Source organism: Caretta caretta, chromosome 3, assembly GCF_965140235.1.
Source record: "Caretta caretta isolate rCarCar2 chromosome 3, rCarCar1.hap1, whole genome shotgun sequence".
In the NCBI taxonomy this organism is placed as follows: Eukaryota; Metazoa; Chordata; order Testudines; family Cheloniidae; genus Caretta; species Caretta caretta.
The window spans coordinates 120472893-120490717 of record NC_134208.1 but is presented as its reverse complement, the minus strand read 5'-3'; the positions used below and the strand labels follow the sequence as shown (position 1 = coordinate 120490717).

Here is a 17825-nt window from a genome sequence, read left to right as displayed (position 1 = left end):
ATGAGGAGTCCTTGTGGCACCTTAGAGACTAACAAATTTATTTGGGCATAAGCTTTCGTGGGCTAAAACCCATAGCAGTTACCAATTGGGAAAAAGTAACTTTTCCTTAAACTATCTGCTATTATTTACTGTCATAGCTCCCCCTCCCCCCACACTCCCCATCTTCCCAACTTTACACACAGAATGGAAGTCCGGTGTCACACACACACTTACAGTACATGTTAGCTGATATTCAATGTAGCTCTTCAAGCCATACATTTTGGAACCTTTTTTGGGATCTGCCACCACACAGTCAAACGTAGAGGTAGGATAAACCCACATAGGACCATAATCTCCAACCTGCAAATAGTTTCAAAAATATTAATTTTATAAATGTAAACAGACCATCCTTAACAAGAAAGCAATTAAAACGTGTGTTGGACATTCTAAGCATCCAGGGACTATACTGATATTTGAGGGTGCTCAGCAGCTTGCAGGAGGCATTCAGGGCTATTCAAAGCATGGCCCTTAGACTCTTGCAGAGTCCACTACCTCTCATTTATAAATCTAATCAGAGGTACATAATGTAACTGAAATGTCTTTTAGAAATATTGTTTAAAATTTTGAATAGCATAAGGTGTTTTTCTTCTAGCAAACTATGTACCTGCATTAGAATAGCTGATAATGAACAAAGGCTACAACTGGAAGATGTTGCCCTTGATGACTTTTCACCAGAAACTCCCAACTCTCCCCACTGAGTAATTTGCAGGTCTTTTGATCTTCTAAACCATTATGTAAGTATTCCCACTGTATCTGATGGCAATAGTTGCACGAGTGAGGGTTTGCAGACTGGGCTTTATGTTACCTATATGTTAGACACATTTACATATTGCACAACCAAGCAGAATACATTGTAAGCAGCATTACGGGGGGGGGGGGGGGAGGAGGAGACCGATCTAAGTTACGTGAATAATGTAGCTGAAGTCGACATACTTAGATCGACTTACCATGGTATCTTCACCACGGTGAGTCGACTGCTGCCACTCCCCCGTCGACTCTGCCTGTGTCTCTCGCGGCGCTGGAGTACAGGAGTCGACGGGAGAGCGCTTGGGGATTGATTTATTGCATCTAGACTAGATGCAATAAATCGATCCCCGCCCACCAATCCAGCAGGTAGTGAAGAAATACCCTCATTCTCACAAGGGTAGACTCTCCTCAGCCTACCCCCAGCACTCAGCTCACTCAGAGTCCTACCACCACCCCTCACATCGGCATGGGGACAGAGGATATTAAAAGGGGAGAGGACCTCAGCCCATAATGTCTCCCCCATCCCATCTGTACAAGGCCCATCAGCAAAATCCCATGTCTTAATTCTGGGAACTGTTCCTTTTATTTAACCTTTTAACTGCCCTGGAAACTAGGTGTAAACTGCAGTAAACTAACATGCCTACCAAGTACTACCACGAATTAACAAATCCTATTCCTAATTAACCTAGTTGTCCCTCCACAATGCTGTGAGGAAGGCGAAAAACTCCCAAGGCATATACCATTTTGGTCTCTTCGGGGAGAAAAAATTCCTTCCTGATCCCAGAACAGGTGATCAGTCAGACCTGCAGCATCCTCAAAACACATCTCCAAAGCTATCAGTAAGGGGTCAAAGGATGGGCTGCAGGAACAGAATAAGAAGAGGCTCCACATGGCCCAGGCTAGGGTTTAAATTAATGAAAGTGGAGGGCGAGGAACCAATCAGCACCCTTCCTCCCTTCAGATGGCCAATGAATGGCTAGATACTCTGGAGGGGAAGGGACAACCTCTGCATCCTATTAGTGGGTGCTCTTCTCCCCATTTAGCTGGGGCTGTCCCAATCACCAATGGCCCCATCAAGTTTCCCACCTGTTGAGGCAGGTGGGTGGCATTGGAGATTCTCAACTCTTGGCAGGATCATGCCCTAACTGCACAGTCTCCCCAAATAAAATAATATACATAAAAAACAGTGTCTGCAGTACACGAGGCATTAGGTTCTAAGCTTTTATTTATATTAGTGTCCCTCAGTAGTCCCTCTTTTAGCCTCAACATGTCTTAAAAATAATTCAGATGAGGAAAAAAAAAAACTTACAATTATGGGAATTTTCTCTTTGGGTTTTACTAGCTGCTTTGCCAACAGATACTGTTCCATTCCAGGTTTTGCAAATCCAGGGAATCTAATCAAAGAAATAAAGTGACTGAATTTCTTTTTCATAATCCCTTCTTTGACAGGTTCACAATTTCCTGCCATGTTTTTAAAAACTCATTATTCCTGATGGGCTAAGGAGAGGTGATAGCCTAATTACACTAAATGAAATCTGTGCTAATCACAGATTGCTCTGATGGCTAATTATTCACTGGAAAAAAAAAACCCAGTAAAGCTTCAGCTATTGAGTAATCATCTTTATTCATGAAAGTACAGGATACTAAGCTTGTTTCTGATTGGCTGAACTGCACAATAGGTCTGGTACTCAAAGCCAATCAGAATAAGTATGACAGTGGAATAATTAGCAGCAACTGCCATTCTATTACATCATCACTCATCAGCCAAAATGATTTGAATTCACATCAGTTTCATCTGATAAACAGTAATAACGATTTACTATGAACGACAATGTTATAATTTTATCTAGTAGTTCTGGACATGACATAAGTGTGACACTCATGTTTTATCCACTAACCAGAATTAATAAGTGAAGCTATTGTGCCCTCAAATCAAAGTTTACATTACAAAAACTAACCAGAGGAGTCCAATTTCCTCAGTCTTTTCAATGAAAAGACTGGACCAAAAATAGCTAGCCCCTTGAAGTGCTGCTAAGCAGCTGCTGTTTGCATGGAGCAACAACACGGATGAAGTGTGATTTAAATTAGTTTGCAATGCCCCTAAAATAGGGGGCTTTGTTGGTGGTGATGCTGGATTTTTAAATAAGTTGTAGTATACAACAGTGAAATAATATTGTAAAAGGTTACAGAGTAGCAGCCGTGTTAGTCTGTATCCGCAAAAAGAAAAGGAGGACTTGGGGCACCTTAGAGTCTAACCAATTTATTTGAGCATAAGCTTTCGTGAGCTACACTGCTCACTTCATCGGATGCATCCTTATGCTCAAATAAATTGGTTAGTCTCTAAGGTGCCCCAAGTACTCCTTTTCTTTTATCATTGTAAAAGAACACTGTCACAGGACAGGACCAAAAGTACCTCCTGCTTTGAAAAGCCATTGTGTCTGTGTTACCTAGTCAGTTTCCCAAAAACGCATGGCTTGTACTACTAGCTACATAGCAGGGGCCATTATCCTGCGTCCGTTTTCTATTCCACTGACATTCAACTGTAACTACGTAACAGCTACTCAAAACCAGTGATAGAAGCTTATCCACTTATACCTATTTATTATTCCGGGGGTAATATTCTATTTGATCTTAGGTGAGATTTCATCCTGTTTTAAAATGTGGACTAACTTTAAATGGGTAAGGTAAATAAAATTAGACTTCCTGTAATAACAGGCCCAATTCTCCAACACACATTCATGCAAGTATTCATTCATTAAAGTCAGTAAAACTACTTGCTTGAGCAAGGATTATTCACATGAAGGGTTGTAGATTTAAGCTCAGTATTTTCAAAAAGGTACAAATCCAACGAATCAAAACAGTTATTCAACATAAACTATCCCTCTTGCAGTACAGTGACAAAGGCCCCAATCCTACCAATGTTTATACATGTGCATAGCTTTATGCACATGAGCAGGCTCACTGAAATCAATGGGACTTCTCATATGAGGAACGTTAATTTTGTATTTGCCAGATTGGGACCTTTGTCATTGATTGCAGAAGTCTTATACTCAATCTGATTTACTTTAAATAACCATTCTGGTTATAGCTATAAGGAATAATGGATAAATATAATAAAGATAAACGTGACCAAATCTCAGTCCAAAAAGAATGAAGTGACAAGTGAAGGAACTGTGTCTGAAAGCGAGACATTGCACTTACATTACTTAAAAAAACACCGTAAAAAACTCTCTATTCTAACTTATCTATTATGAACATGTAAAGAAAATCAAGAGCTAGCAAGAGACAATTATTCTTTTTCTATTAGAGAATGATGCTGCCATTTGGTCAAACTGCCTTATAAAGTTTTGGTTATTAGCCTAAAAGTTAAAGGAAGCTAGTCTTATTTAGATTCAAAACCAAATTAAAAAAGGAGAGTATCACAGATGTGCAGTGCTCATTGCTAAAGTGAATGACTCTCAAATACGCATGATAGCGTAGACCCAAACAGAGATATGGAAATGATGAGTAACTTTGTATTAAAAAAAGACCTTTCAAAGGGATGAGAACATTAAAACATACTATTAATTTACATTTAAAAATATATACTATTCAAGCATTTTGCATTTTCCCTGGACCTTTTTTTTGTTAATTACATTATGAAAGATCTTTGGAAAGCTTAAAAACAAACATAAAAAAAAAAATCAATCAGGCTTCAGACTAGTTAAGTACTGACTTGCAGAGCAATGCAGCAGAACCACACAAGTTTGGACTGGAGAGTCTTTTCCCATGTACATCAATGGGTATTAAAAAGTTATTAAGTAATAATTAGTTTGAATATGTTCCTACATTTTTAAAATTTAGTATTTCTTTGAGGATCAGGAGACAGAGTTTTTTTTATTAAAACAACAACAACGCACTCAAGCCTCTGCATTACACAAGAGTTATAAGAGCTTTGTTGTTGCCGCTGTTCCCAAGGAAATGACATCAGGATGCTGAAAACAAAATAAAATGTTTTAAACTAATAAGTTAAAAAAAATCCCTTGTGACACAGAAAATAGGTTAAAGGATAATGCAACATCCATTTCTACATTAACAGGAGTGATAACTGAAAGCTAAGCGGCCACAATTCTACAAGTGTCTTTTTTGCCTCTTCCCCAGCACCATGTAGGGTGTCTACACTGTAATGAAATCCCAAGGTTCGAACTCAGGCTCAAGCCTAACCCCCCTTCAGTCTACATACAAATCATGCTGACCCTAGGGTGACTAGATAGCAAGTGTGAAAAATTGGGATGGGGCGGGAGGTAATAAGTCCCTATATAAGAAAAAGCCCTGAATATCAGGTATGTCCCTATAAAAATTGGGACATCTGGTCACCCTAGGCCCAGGGTCCCAGGAACCAACAGGGGTTCTAACCCTTGGTTTACATTGCAGTGTTGACACATCCTTAGACTTTAAAACTTGTAATGTGTTTATATCTTTCAAAAGTTTTAAAATTAAGATATTTAAAGACTGTTTAAAAAATTGAGATCTGTGCAAACTTAGACTAGATTTTCTTTTTCCTCCCACATTTAAACCACAAAGGCCATGGCACAGCTGAAAGGGGTTATTAAATTATGACACGATGCCAGGCTAAATTCTGCTCCCAGTTATTCTGGTATCAATTTGGCACATCTCCACTGGAGTTAACAGAGTTGCACCAATTACTGATATATTCCAGTGACTCCACTGGAGTTAAAGCAGTGCCAATTTGGCATAACTGGGAACAAAATCTGGCTCACTCTATTGAAGGCTGCAGGGCTGAACCCCAATAGTTTCTGTTAAGCATGGATGGGGAGGGGAAAAGATCTATCAAAAGAAGGCAGAGAAGGGAATTCTGTGCTCTTGAAAAGAAATTCAGGGAGTTGTACAGTGTAATTGATTGTACTTGATTTCACATCTTAAACAGAAAAAACTAATAGAGGGGGATCGCAAGGCTCAGAAGATTATGGGGTAATACAGCCTTTCAGGTCTAGGTTGTTAAAGCTGGCCCCTATATCAGCAACAACTGATGGCCATGCAGCAGACAGCATCAAGAATGAGTTTCTAGTTTCACTCTGATTCCTAATGAACCAGTTCTGCAATATCGCCACAACTGGAACCCTTGCTGAGTGGGCAGTTGTCACAGCAGTTGCAAAGACTGTACTACCTCTATCCCTGGAGGTAGTCTTTTCAGATCAGAGTTGGAGTGCAATAAGACGACACTCTGGAGCACCAGGCACAGTCCATCCTGTTCCGTGGATAAGAGACCTCACCTACCAAGATCACTAAATACACAACTAAATGCCACTAAATTAAAAGACTTCGGGTATGTCTACATTACAAGCACTATACTAGCACAGCTGTGACACTGCAGCTACACCACTGTAGCATTTGTAGTGCAGACACTTGCTGTAGTGATGCAAAGGGTATTTCCATCACTGTGGTAAATTCATCCCCTCAAGAGGCAGTAGCTTAGTTGATGGAAGAATTCTTCTGTCAACCCAGCTTATCTATGTCCCTTAGGGGTCACACCCCTGAACAACAGAGTTAGGTCAACCAAAGTTTTAGGGGTAGACTAGGCCTTAAGTTTAGAAAGGCAATAAGTATCCTGGAAACTCATGAGTTAATTGGCTACAAACACTCACACCAGAGACACATGCCTATGCCATGTGTTGTCAGGTAGCCTCTATCTTTCTCTACATGCTCCTGCTGTGAAATGATAATGCTGAATTTGTGACATCTCCACATCAACCCCTTACACTGCACATTTAAGTGGAAGGACAAAATGAATCATGTGCAGGGGGGCGGAGAGGAGAATTCCTATTCAAATAAACTTTTACAATTTTAACTCTGCCCCCATATTTAATTTCTTCTAATCTCTAACATTGTTTTTCCCAGTTTGCTGATCATTACTTGTTAAGTGGTAATTTCATGGCAGCTGCACGAGTATTTCCACGCTGTGGGCCCCCTGCCTCAGAAGACTCACTCTCCTTATAGCCAAGGTAAGATGGTGCCGTTGATTTTGGGTCATCCCAGTCATCATCCCAATCGTCGTCATCAGCAGCTGCTGAAGGAGCAGGAGAAGGGTAAAGAGATAGGAAAAAAGGTATTACTAATTTTGCTGAGCCAAAGACTGCTCTCCCCCGCCACAATATTCCAACGAAAAATCAAAGAACTAATTCAGCCCAATGTTTTTTGTCTCCTCATTTAAAATGTATCCCCAAAAACCTAGACATCCAAATAAAACAGTACAAATCTATTAAATAGATTGCCTTAATGCACCAATATTTTCTTTAATTGGGCACTTAATTGACACTTTCCCAGTTAATATGTCCCAAATATAAATCTCTCTCTTCACACAGACTTCCAGTGTTAAAAAGACTAGAAAGTTATTTGAAATACTGGCTGCAATGCTTTAAAATAGAGGGCTTATATTACTGGCCATGCCTTGGCAGAAACAGGAACACATAGATTTAAAGTTTTATGTTGCCCACAAAGATCCAGCTATGTGAGCTGAACAACATGTCTAAGATTCTGTTCTTAACACTCATGGCTCTCACCTGCTAATTTTTCATGCAGTTCTGAAAGGGTGCACTGACGTAGATCATTGCCATTTTATAGGAAGTATTTTAGGAGTCCACCACTTTTCTCCATAGAATTAGAATCATAGGACTGGAAGGGACCTTGATACGTCATCTTAGCCAGTCCCCTGCACTAAGGCAGGACTAAGTATTATCTATTCTAGACCATACCTGACATGTGTTTGTCTAACCTGTTCTTAACAACCTCCAATTACAGATATTCCACAACCTCCCTTGGTAATTTGTTCCAGTGCTTAACTACCATACAGTTAAGAAGTTCTTCCTAATATCTAACCTAAATCTCCCTTGCTGCAACTGAAGCCTCATTGCTTCTTGTCCTCCTATCCTCAGTGGGCAAAGAGAACAAGTTATCATCCTTCTCTTTATAACAACCTTTTACATACTTGAAGACTTATCACATTCCCCCCTCAGTCCTCTCTTCTCCAGACTACACACACTCATTTTTTCAATCTTTTCTTGTAGTTCATGCTTTCTAGACTTTTACTCGTTTTTGCTGCTCTCCTCTAGAGATTCTCCCATTTGTCCACATCATTCCAAAACTGTGGTGCCCACAACTGGACACAGTACTCCAGTTGAGACCTTAGGGTTGAGTAGAGTGGAAGAATGACTTCTTGGGTCTTGCTTACAACACTCCTGCTAATACATCCCAGAATGATGTTCACTTTTTTTTGCAACAGTATTACATTGACTCCTCATATTTAGTTTGTGATCCACTATAACCCCCAGATCTTTTTCTCCAGTCCTCCTTCCTAGACAGTCATTTCCCATTTTGTATATGGGATACTGATTATTCCTTCTTACGTGTAGTACTGTGCTTTTGTCCTTATTGAATTTCATCCTATTTCAGACCATTTCTCCAGTTTGTCCAGATCATTTTGAATTTTAATCCTATCCTCCAAAGCACTTGCAACCCCTCCCAACTTGGTATTGTCCACAAACTTTAAGTGTACTCTCCATGCCATTATCCAAATAATGTATGAAGATATTTAATAGAACTGAAGCCAGGACAGATCCCTGCGGAGATCCGCCTCCCCCCATATGCCCTTTCAGCTGAACTGTGAACCACTGACGACTACTCTCGGAGTAAAGTTTTCCAACCAGTTGTGCACCCACCTGAGAGAATGTTCCTCTAGGCTACATTTACCAGTTTGCTTATGAGGTGGTCATGTGAGACAGTACCAAAACCCTTACTATGGTCAAGATACATCATATCTACATCTACTGCTTCCCCCCATTCACAAGGCTTTTTACCCTGTCAAAGAATGATATTAGGTTGGTTTGACATGATTTGTTCTGGACAAATCCATGTTGATGTGTTATCACCTTATCTTCTTCTAGATGCTTACAAATGGATTGTTTTATTTGCTCCATTATCTTTACAGGTACCGAAATTAAGATGACTGGTCTATAATTCCCTGTGTTGTCCTTATTCCCATTTTATAGATGGGTACTATATTTTCCCCTTTTCCAGTTCTCCGGGATCTCTCCTGCCCTCCACGAGTTCTCAATATAATCACTAATGACTCAGAAATCTCTTCAGCCAGTTCCTTAAGTATTCTAGGATGTATTTCATCAGACTCTGCCAACTTAAAGACACCTAACTAACTTGTTCTTTTCCTATTTTAGCCTCAGACCCTACCTCATTTACACTGATGTTCATTATGTTAGTAAGTATCAGATGGGTAGCCATGTTAGTCCAGAGGAGTCCAGTGGCACCATAAAGACTAACATTTATTTGGGCATGAGCTTTCATGGATAAAAAAACCCACTTCTTCAGATGCATGGAGTGAAAAATTTTCACTCCATGCATCTACTATGTTATGTTGTTATGTTAGTGGTCCCATCACTGCTAACCTTTCTGGTGGAAACAGAAAAAACGGTATTTAACACTTTGGTCATTGCAACATTTTCTGCAATTGTCTTTCCCTCATCATTGAGTAATGTGCCTACTCTTTCCTACCATGTGAACGGTTTGCTATGTTTATAAACTTTTCATGGTATAGAAAAGGGACACTACTGTACAGGTGATCCTCATTTATGCCAACATTCTGGTCCAGATTATTTAGAGACTGAACAAATCATTCATGGGAGCATTTAGCTGACCTGGGCCTTGATAGGCCTGTGGGTGCCCAAATTGTGCTGCACCCTCCCAGTTGTTTGAAGTGGTATTTTTCTGCCCCGCTGCACTTTCAGGTTTGGTTGCCCAGCCATCACCGGAATTCGCATTGTCCACATTTCCAGATTTCCAGTGTGACCAGGGGTCATGGGCATTGTTGACCTACAACATATAAATAAAAAAGAAAAAAATTTTAAAAAGCTGCTGAAGAAACAAGGGGAAATGTATCCTAAATCTTCATCACTGGAGAGAGCAAAATTCCTTAAATTAAAAAAAAAAGGACTACAAGTTTTCTGTGTTCAGCACTTGGCAATGACTTCGTAACCCAACCAAGGCAAATCTCAAATGCTCATATACTACAGGTCTGAGGACCATATAAATATCTGGATGGATTACGATTAACTTTCTACTGATAGTGACATTGGGACATCACTGAAAACAGTATTGCTTTAATCACTTAAAGCTAAGTCAATAAATTATCGGTTCTAACAATTTTCTAAAGCACTTTTATCCACAGCAGTTATTTGCAGTTGCCCTGAAAGTATGTGCAGATCAAAGAAAAAATCCAAGTCTTGACATCTTTATGTGAAGTTTTATTCCATCAACTCCTGTATGGGTGTTTGCTACCTTTATTTCACTAAACCAATGATCAAATATTTAAAAGCTGAACAATACAAATTTTCCTCTGCGTTTTGTACTTTAATAAAATAGGTAAATGTTTACTTGTGTGCAAAGAAGAGCACTCTACCAGAGATATTACATTTAAAGGGCAAAACACAACCTGACAGTCATGTTTATTTTCTGACAAAGAGAAAAACAAGACAATTCAGAATTAGTCCGGAGATTCTTGCATTTTGCATAGACTCTGCAAAGCAGTGAATGCAACACTTCTGTCACACAGTAGCATCCCAACTGGGCAATCCCGAGCAATGAATTTCTATCACACTACAATACTGACTACCTACAGCAGTCTACCCTAGCAAATGGTGTAAGATTTCATTAAGATCTCCATTACAAAACACTGTCAACTTCTTCCTGGCCACCCACCCCTACTGCAGTTTTTCACATGATCATAACTTTATATTTAAACACTCATACACTTTTCTCTCCCCACCCGACCCCTTTTTTTCCCCAGCTGAAGTCTTCCATGCTTGGTCACAGCTTAAAAGTAAGTTTCTTCTTGTGCAAAGGTCTGAGCAAAATCTGCTTCACTGTTTGAGTTATGAGAAGTTGAAATATTTTATCTCAAGCATGGAAAGAATACAAAAGACTATTTTTTGTCCACAAATATATATCAGAACAGCTGAACTTTAGAATTTGAAACTTTTCAGACATCTAATCCCGAGGATTTATGTGCAGGCCAGTTTGGATAGGGATTCTGGAAAGATTTTTAAAACTTGTATGAGGCTCTCATTCATCACAACTTCACTAGTTAGCCTGGTACTTTTTCATCTGAGATTTCAAATGATGACTCCAATAGCTGCACTGGTAGGGTGTGGGGGGAAAGGGGGGGGGGGATCACAGCTTGTCTGAGGATGGGATGAATGCATATGTATGGGGATGTTAATTGTTTAACTTCTCCTCAAAGTGCAGCCATACTGGACCATTAAGGAGGGATAACCGAAAATGACTGATGGTATACCATGGGAAATATATCCTCCCCCCATCTTCATTTGGCAGTTTTAAGTCTATATTCATCCATGACTATTTCAATGATATGTGCTTATCTGGGTCTTTGATAGGGGAAAAAAGATTTGTGTAGTTACAGCTGAACAGAAAATGGATAGAAACTTAATTATTTTAAAGTTTTAATCCTCAAATCTCATGCATGGAGGAAATGCAGCCTGCAGCCATGGAGTCCTTTTAGACTGCTCAATGTTACTGGATGCCAAAATAGCCATGTTAATAAAACTGCTCACTTTCAAGATTGCACCCCATCCTATCCAACACAGAGCTGGCAATGGTGGTGATCCACACATTCATGACATGCCAACTCCATTAACTGCAACTCATACATATGAACAAAGCCACACACCCTAAAGCTCCAGCTGGCACAAAATGCAGTAGCCAGTCTACTTAGCAGCACAGATGGCTGTGAACACCTCAACCCAGTGCTCTGAGCTCTGCACTGGCTCCATCAATTAATGCACATAGTCTAGTTAAAGAGCTCTGCTTTGATATTCAAATCCTCCATGAGAACTGTGAATAGTTATAGTACCTAGGATATCACCTCTTCCCCTCAACCATCACCTCCCAGAACACCTAACATCCACCAGAACAAAGAAACAGTCTATCAACACAGGGAGGCTTACAAGTGCAGGAGATTGAAAGGAATTGGACCTAGACTGTGGAACTCATTCCCACAAAAGCCAAGAATGACCATGGACCTCACCACTTTCAGGACTGAATGTAGAACTCAGTTATTGGATTTAGCTTTCCCTAAAAATTTCTTCACATACACACACCCTGTCTACACTAGGGAACCATTGCAATACTTGGGAGGTTCTCAGAACCTCCGAGGATGGGGGCCATGTAAGTACCTACTTTACAGAGAGAGGCACACACATTTAAATAAAATTTCTGCAAATGTTGGATGGTGAAACCAGACCTCAAATCAGTGGGGATCAATTTGCATACAATGTAACCAGCTAAGAATCTATCCGGGGGGGGGGGGGGGGGGGAATGTGCCTCTTAGGAGGACTAGATACTTGCAATGGAAGGCCTTTGAGCCAGAAAAAGTGAAATCTATTTACCTCCATGCCAGGCCAGCATCATGCAGAGAGCTGGATCTGGGGCTCTTCTGAGGTTATAAGCTTTTTCTAGCCTGTCAAGGTTCCTTCCCCACTCTGAACTCTAGGATACAGATGTGGGGACCTGCATGAAAAACCCCCTAAGCTTATTTTTACCAGCTTAGGTTAAAACTTCCCCAAGGTACAAACTATTTTACCTTTTGCCCCTGGACTTTATTGCTGCCACACTAAGCATCTAACAAATAAATATAACAGGGAAAGAGCCCACTTGGAAACGTCTTTGCCCCCAAAATCCCCCCAAGTCCTACACACCCTATCCTGGGGAAGGCTTGATAAAAAGCCTCACCAATTTGCATAGGTGAACACAGACCCAAACCCTTGGATCTTAAGAACAATGAAAAAGCAATCAGGTTCTTAAAAGAAGAATAAGAAAAAGTAAAAGAATCACCTCTGTAAAATCAGGATGGTAAATACCTTACAGGGTAATCAAATTCAAAACAGAGAATCCCTCTAGGCAAAACCTTAAGTTACAAAAAGACACAAAAACAGGAATATACATTCCATTCAGCACAACTTATTTTATCATCCATTTAAACAAAACAGAATCTAACGCATATCTAACTAGATTGCTTACTGACTTTTTACAGGAGTTCTGACCTGCATTCCTGCTCTGGTCCCGGCAAAAGACAACACAGACAGAGAGAACCCTTTGTTTCCCCCCGCCCCTCAGCTTTGAAAGTATCTTGTCTCCTCATTGGTCATTTTGGTCAGGTGCCAGCGAGATTGTCTTAGCTTCTTAACCCTTTACAGGTGAAAGGATTTTTCCTCTGGCCAAGAGGGATTTAAATGTGTTTACCCTTCCTTTTAGATTTATGACATGGCCAACGAGGACTTTCAAACCCACAGACACAATTGATCTGAGAAGAATTGTCTCGGAGAAACTGCTAGGTTACTGGGGTCCTCCTGTTCCTGTTTGGCCCTAATTTGAAACATTGTTGCTCTCATTCAAACTAAGGGAAATCATCTGTAATCTGTGGAATCTGAATTTGTTCTTGCATCTTTGGTTATTTGGTACATGCATAGGCAGGGATGGACACACAGTCCAGGCACAATGGAGCATCTGAGATGCTGATTAAAAAGGGAGTGCATATACTGAGACCAATAATTTGGGAAAACCAGCCACCAAGAGATTTTACGTATGCAGCACCTAGGAAAGAACTGCTTGCATAATACTCATTTGCTTGTACACTGCTCAGCTGATTGGTAGTGATCAGCTCAGTAGTGGGAAGACTGACGGAAGGGAGAGTAAAGAACCCAGTGAGTGGATGGCACAGGAAATCTAACCTCTGATGCAAAACAGTGAGGAAAGAAAAATAGAGTGGCCTACTAAAAAGGATGAGGGTGAGGAGCAGAGACAAGCTCAGGTAGATCTGAAAAGTGACACACTCAGAGGGCTAGAAAGAGGTGAGAACGCAGGAGGAAAAAGCTGAGTTGACTCCTGTGAGGGAATGGGACTGGCTACTGAGATTCTGAGCCCTTGTCCCAGGCTACAGGTTCCCTCTTGAGAGCTTCCTTCCTTTATTTATTTGATGGAAAGTCTTCTGGGAAGACAGACAGAAGTGGCAGAGTATGCTTACTTCCAGAATGAGCAGGAAAAGGACGGATAGGACGGGAACTGAGCTAGTCCAGTGCAGGACAGGATTCCTTCTGTTCTGCTCCCACTTCCTTGTCCGTGGAGTTATACAGATTCATGTAATGATGAAGATTAAAAGAAAAATTGCGGGGGCGGGGAGGAGGGAAGGGATCAAGTATTTTTACATGGTAATAAAGGATTGGGGGTGGGGGTGGTTTTGGTTTTTACCTGTCTTGTAGGATGAGTTGAAGGAGGTGACTGGCTAAGGTTTTCCAGATTACCAGTCTGAGCAACAGGTGCCAAAGAGTCCACCTTAAAATAAGAAGTGCTCAGTGAACAAGAAAAACAAAAGCAGGAGGGAAGAAGAGACTGCATATCAGTTTTCAATACAATGCAGCAAACTCATTTCTGCAGTGAGGCAGATCAGTGCAACTCATGCATGCCACAAACCTCAGAGCATCACAAACGTGCATGGCATGCAAGGCAAAACACTTTTATACAAGGCTAGTGTGACTGTCATGGCTGCCAGGTTCTAAGCATTCTTTATATACCTGGCAAAGTTCCAGATCACAATGGCATGTTACAGAAAACGAAAAGGCAAGGGTAAAACCCCACAACAACAAAAGCATGCAATCAGCATAAGCTGCTGAATATTAGTTGTTTTAGGAAGAAGTCCAGTTAAGTTTCCAGTCTTAAGACTGCTTTGTATTTGTTCCATTCTAACAAATCTGCAAATGGAGCATAGAGTTGTGCAACCATTTTGTAAAGGGGAATTGAAAGACAGTAGTGTTTACAGTGGAAAGCCACAATGAAAGATCTGGTGAGGAGCCAATCTCACACTCTGCTGAGAGCTGACACTTTGCTTTCTAGAACTTCAATGTATATGCCAAAGTATCACTGGTGGTTCTGCTCTCAGAGGTCAGATACACCAACTTGGACCACGTTAAAGAGAACTCTGAGAAAAGAGCATCTTTTGTATGTCAGGGTGGAATCATTCATTTTCTAAAGAAATATTTCATGAATTTCTATTTATTTAGTTGTGTGATCATGTAATAACTCACTTAATGCACATGTGAAGAGGCAAAGTTAAGGTTCTCTTTGGAATTTTCTGACTTTTGAACAACTACTATTTCAACCCTTAATGCTACATTATTGGTAATTATAATATGCACCTTATTAGACTATACTGAATGTATGACGTTTTTATACACTCACATTTATGCAAAAAGTTAAGCCTGAGAAGCCAAGGTAGCAAAAATTAGTACACTTCACAAGATACAGTCCCTATAATTGTGTTAACTCTTCCACACTGGACAACCTGTCTATTTCGTGGTGACATTCAATCAAAAGGAACATTTCATGGTAACTAACTGTTTAACAGAAACTACTACATATGGGCAATAAATATGGATTAATATTGCTGTAGGACTCTTCACTCTGGCATACTGCACATATGCAATATTTTCAAAGGGGGGAGGGATTAACGGTGTTGTGAAGTGTGTGAATTAATGCTTTAGGCCCTAATCCTGCAATAGCTCCACATGGACAGATTCTTGCACTGAGCAATGTGTAGGATCAAGGGCATTGTGTTATTTTCTGAAGTGCATACCATGAAATATACAGTATCTACATAAGTATCAGGGAACATCAAAAGTTTAAAATTACAGTACATGGAAGAAAAAAAACCAACCAACCACATCACCACCCACACAGTATATGCAAAATGGTAAAGTTTCGACAGTGACATTAATTTCATTCTGAGAATTTCCTTCTACATTATTCATTTATCAACCTTTACCTGAAACACAAAAGGGCAGACTCAGCTGGTGTTCTCATGACTCCACTGCCTGCAATTTTCACTAGGTGAGGATCTGCCCCAAAAACATTTTGATGAAATGTGTTTAATTTTTCACAGGGGCTAGGACAGAATGTCTTTGTAAGATAAAGCGGAGTGGAAAGAGGAAGGGTTCCAGAAGTCCTTCGAGCATCCAGGCAATAAATGAAGTCTGAACTTCATCAACAGTATCAGTGCAAAGTTCTCGGACGTACATTCAGACATTGACACAGTTCTTAAGAAACCATATTACTAACTAGGAGTAACTGTGCACTGGTATCATTCCTGTAAGAACTGCAGAGTACAGATAAGACAACTGGTTCTTCCATGGAAGAGTAGGACTCCAGCAGCTCCTCTGACCCTCCACTGAACATGCAAAAAAGTCCAAGCACTGTGGAACCGCTTCCTTTGTCCCCATTGAGAGTTCAGATGCTGACCAAATCCTTCCTTCCACTATATGGACAGATCAGAGTTCTCCCAGCTCCTAATACACAGTATGTAATTTATGCCAAATTGGAACAAAATTAGCTATTTTTATCCCAAGGCAAATTATCAAATTATACAGTTGTGTTTGCACACACAAACACATAACTAACTGCTATTCACTTTCAAAGATACAAGATCTTTTCCTAAATTTGCCGATTCGCATTCCTCACTGAGGCCAGTTGTCATGCCAAGTTTGAGTTATGTTATACAAGTGACAAATTTCCTATTGCTAAAAAAAATACAAGCCATTTCCCTCCACCTCCACATCCCCTTCCCACACACTCATAACTCAAAACCAGACAATACTATTTAGCTCAAACTTTCTTTGAACAATGTATGGAAAGAGTCATTCCAAGATTTTTTATTTACTTATTTATTTTTTTTAGAAAGAGGAAACCGTGCCTGCCAGGAATACTGTGGAGAATGGAAGAGAGTCTTAAACCTCCAATTCACAAAAAGCTGAACTTGCAGTATACATATTTTAATCAGGAACTAGAGAGCCACAGAGTCATTTTGGGACAGAAATAATTTTGCCCCTCATCAGAGAAGTGGTGTCAAGAAAATGGAAGCAAAACTAATCTAAAAAGCACAACTTATCTAAATACTCCTCATTACCAACATACAGCTGAATGCTTGATACTCTAAAGTCACTGCCACATTGCAGAGCTTTTCCCTCAATGACAGCTGGTGATCAGCTTATGCCCTGAAACACAAAGAAGGATAGCCTTTAAGTTTTAACCAGCAGTAGCTAGCAAGCAAGCTTATAAATCTTAGTCATACTATGTTTCTAGCTTTTACTTAAGGTAAAATCCTGCTACGCACTAAAAATATTCCAAGCAAAAATACACTCAATTATTTTTGTCCTTTTTTTGGTCTTTTTTTAAAAAAAGGTATATAACAAAGACCATAGAGTTGCTACCATATGTGGAGACATACCCATTATGGCTTCCTTTTTTTGGTAGCCACACACATACTATGGTCTATCATGCATATTGATAACTTAGAGATGCATTTATTGGTTTTACCAAGATTGCTCATAACTGTAGATATGGCCTAACCTGAACAATAAATACACGTCTTGCTAAGAATGATTGGCCCAACTGGTTTGTAGTTTTGTTAATACGCATGTACAGTGGTCTTATTTCAAAAGTTAAGTACCTCAGTGATTTTTTCCTCTCAAAATACAAAAAACAAATAGCACACTCATATTTATTTACATTCTTTAAAAAAAGTTAAGGTGCATAAATGCACAACAAGCATCTCAATCCCATAATTGTTCAGTGAGATGCAAAGAGATCTTATATTCACTACCAGTTTTCCACCTGACAAACTCTGCTGTTAGAATACAAACACTAAAATTGGGAAACGTTCATTAGAATTGTTGGCAGACCCTTGATTACAGTAACATTACTATTCATCACCAAAAGGAAAAATTCATAAGGATTACTTAACAGAGCCAACCAGAATGAAATATAAACACTTATATTTCAAGCACGCATTCTGAAACGTCCCAAAGATCAACAGGATCCTACGAAGCAGGCATTACCTTTTCAGAAAAAATGGGAAGATCATACTGATAGTTTTTTGTATTCTAACCAAATATTGACCTAAAACAATA

At 39.8% G+C, this 17825-nt stretch overlaps 1 protein-coding gene across 5 annotated transcripts in view; it reads right to left on the bottom strand.

The window, feature by feature from the left end:
• Positions 1–17825, bottom strand: part of SNX9 (sorting nexin 9) — a 101249-nt gene that overhangs the window by 35902 nt on the left and 47522 nt on the right. For 2 of the 5 annotated variants that reach the window (XM_048844133.2, XM_048844135.2), the window contains exons 5-8: positions 9492–9666; positions 6700–6853; positions 2096–2180; positions 214–339 (exon numbers count right to left, since the gene is read on the bottom strand). In XM_048844133.2, the coding sequence (XP_048700090.1) occupies positions 214–339; positions 2096–2180; positions 6700–6853; positions 9492–9666 (540 nt within the window). Of the gene's footprint in view, positions 1–213; positions 340–2095; positions 2181–6699; positions 6854–9491; positions 9667–14115; positions 14200–17825 lie in introns of all 5 variants that reach the window. The other 3 variants (XM_048844132.2, XM_048844131.2, XM_048844136.2) reach the window with 3 other exon arrangements.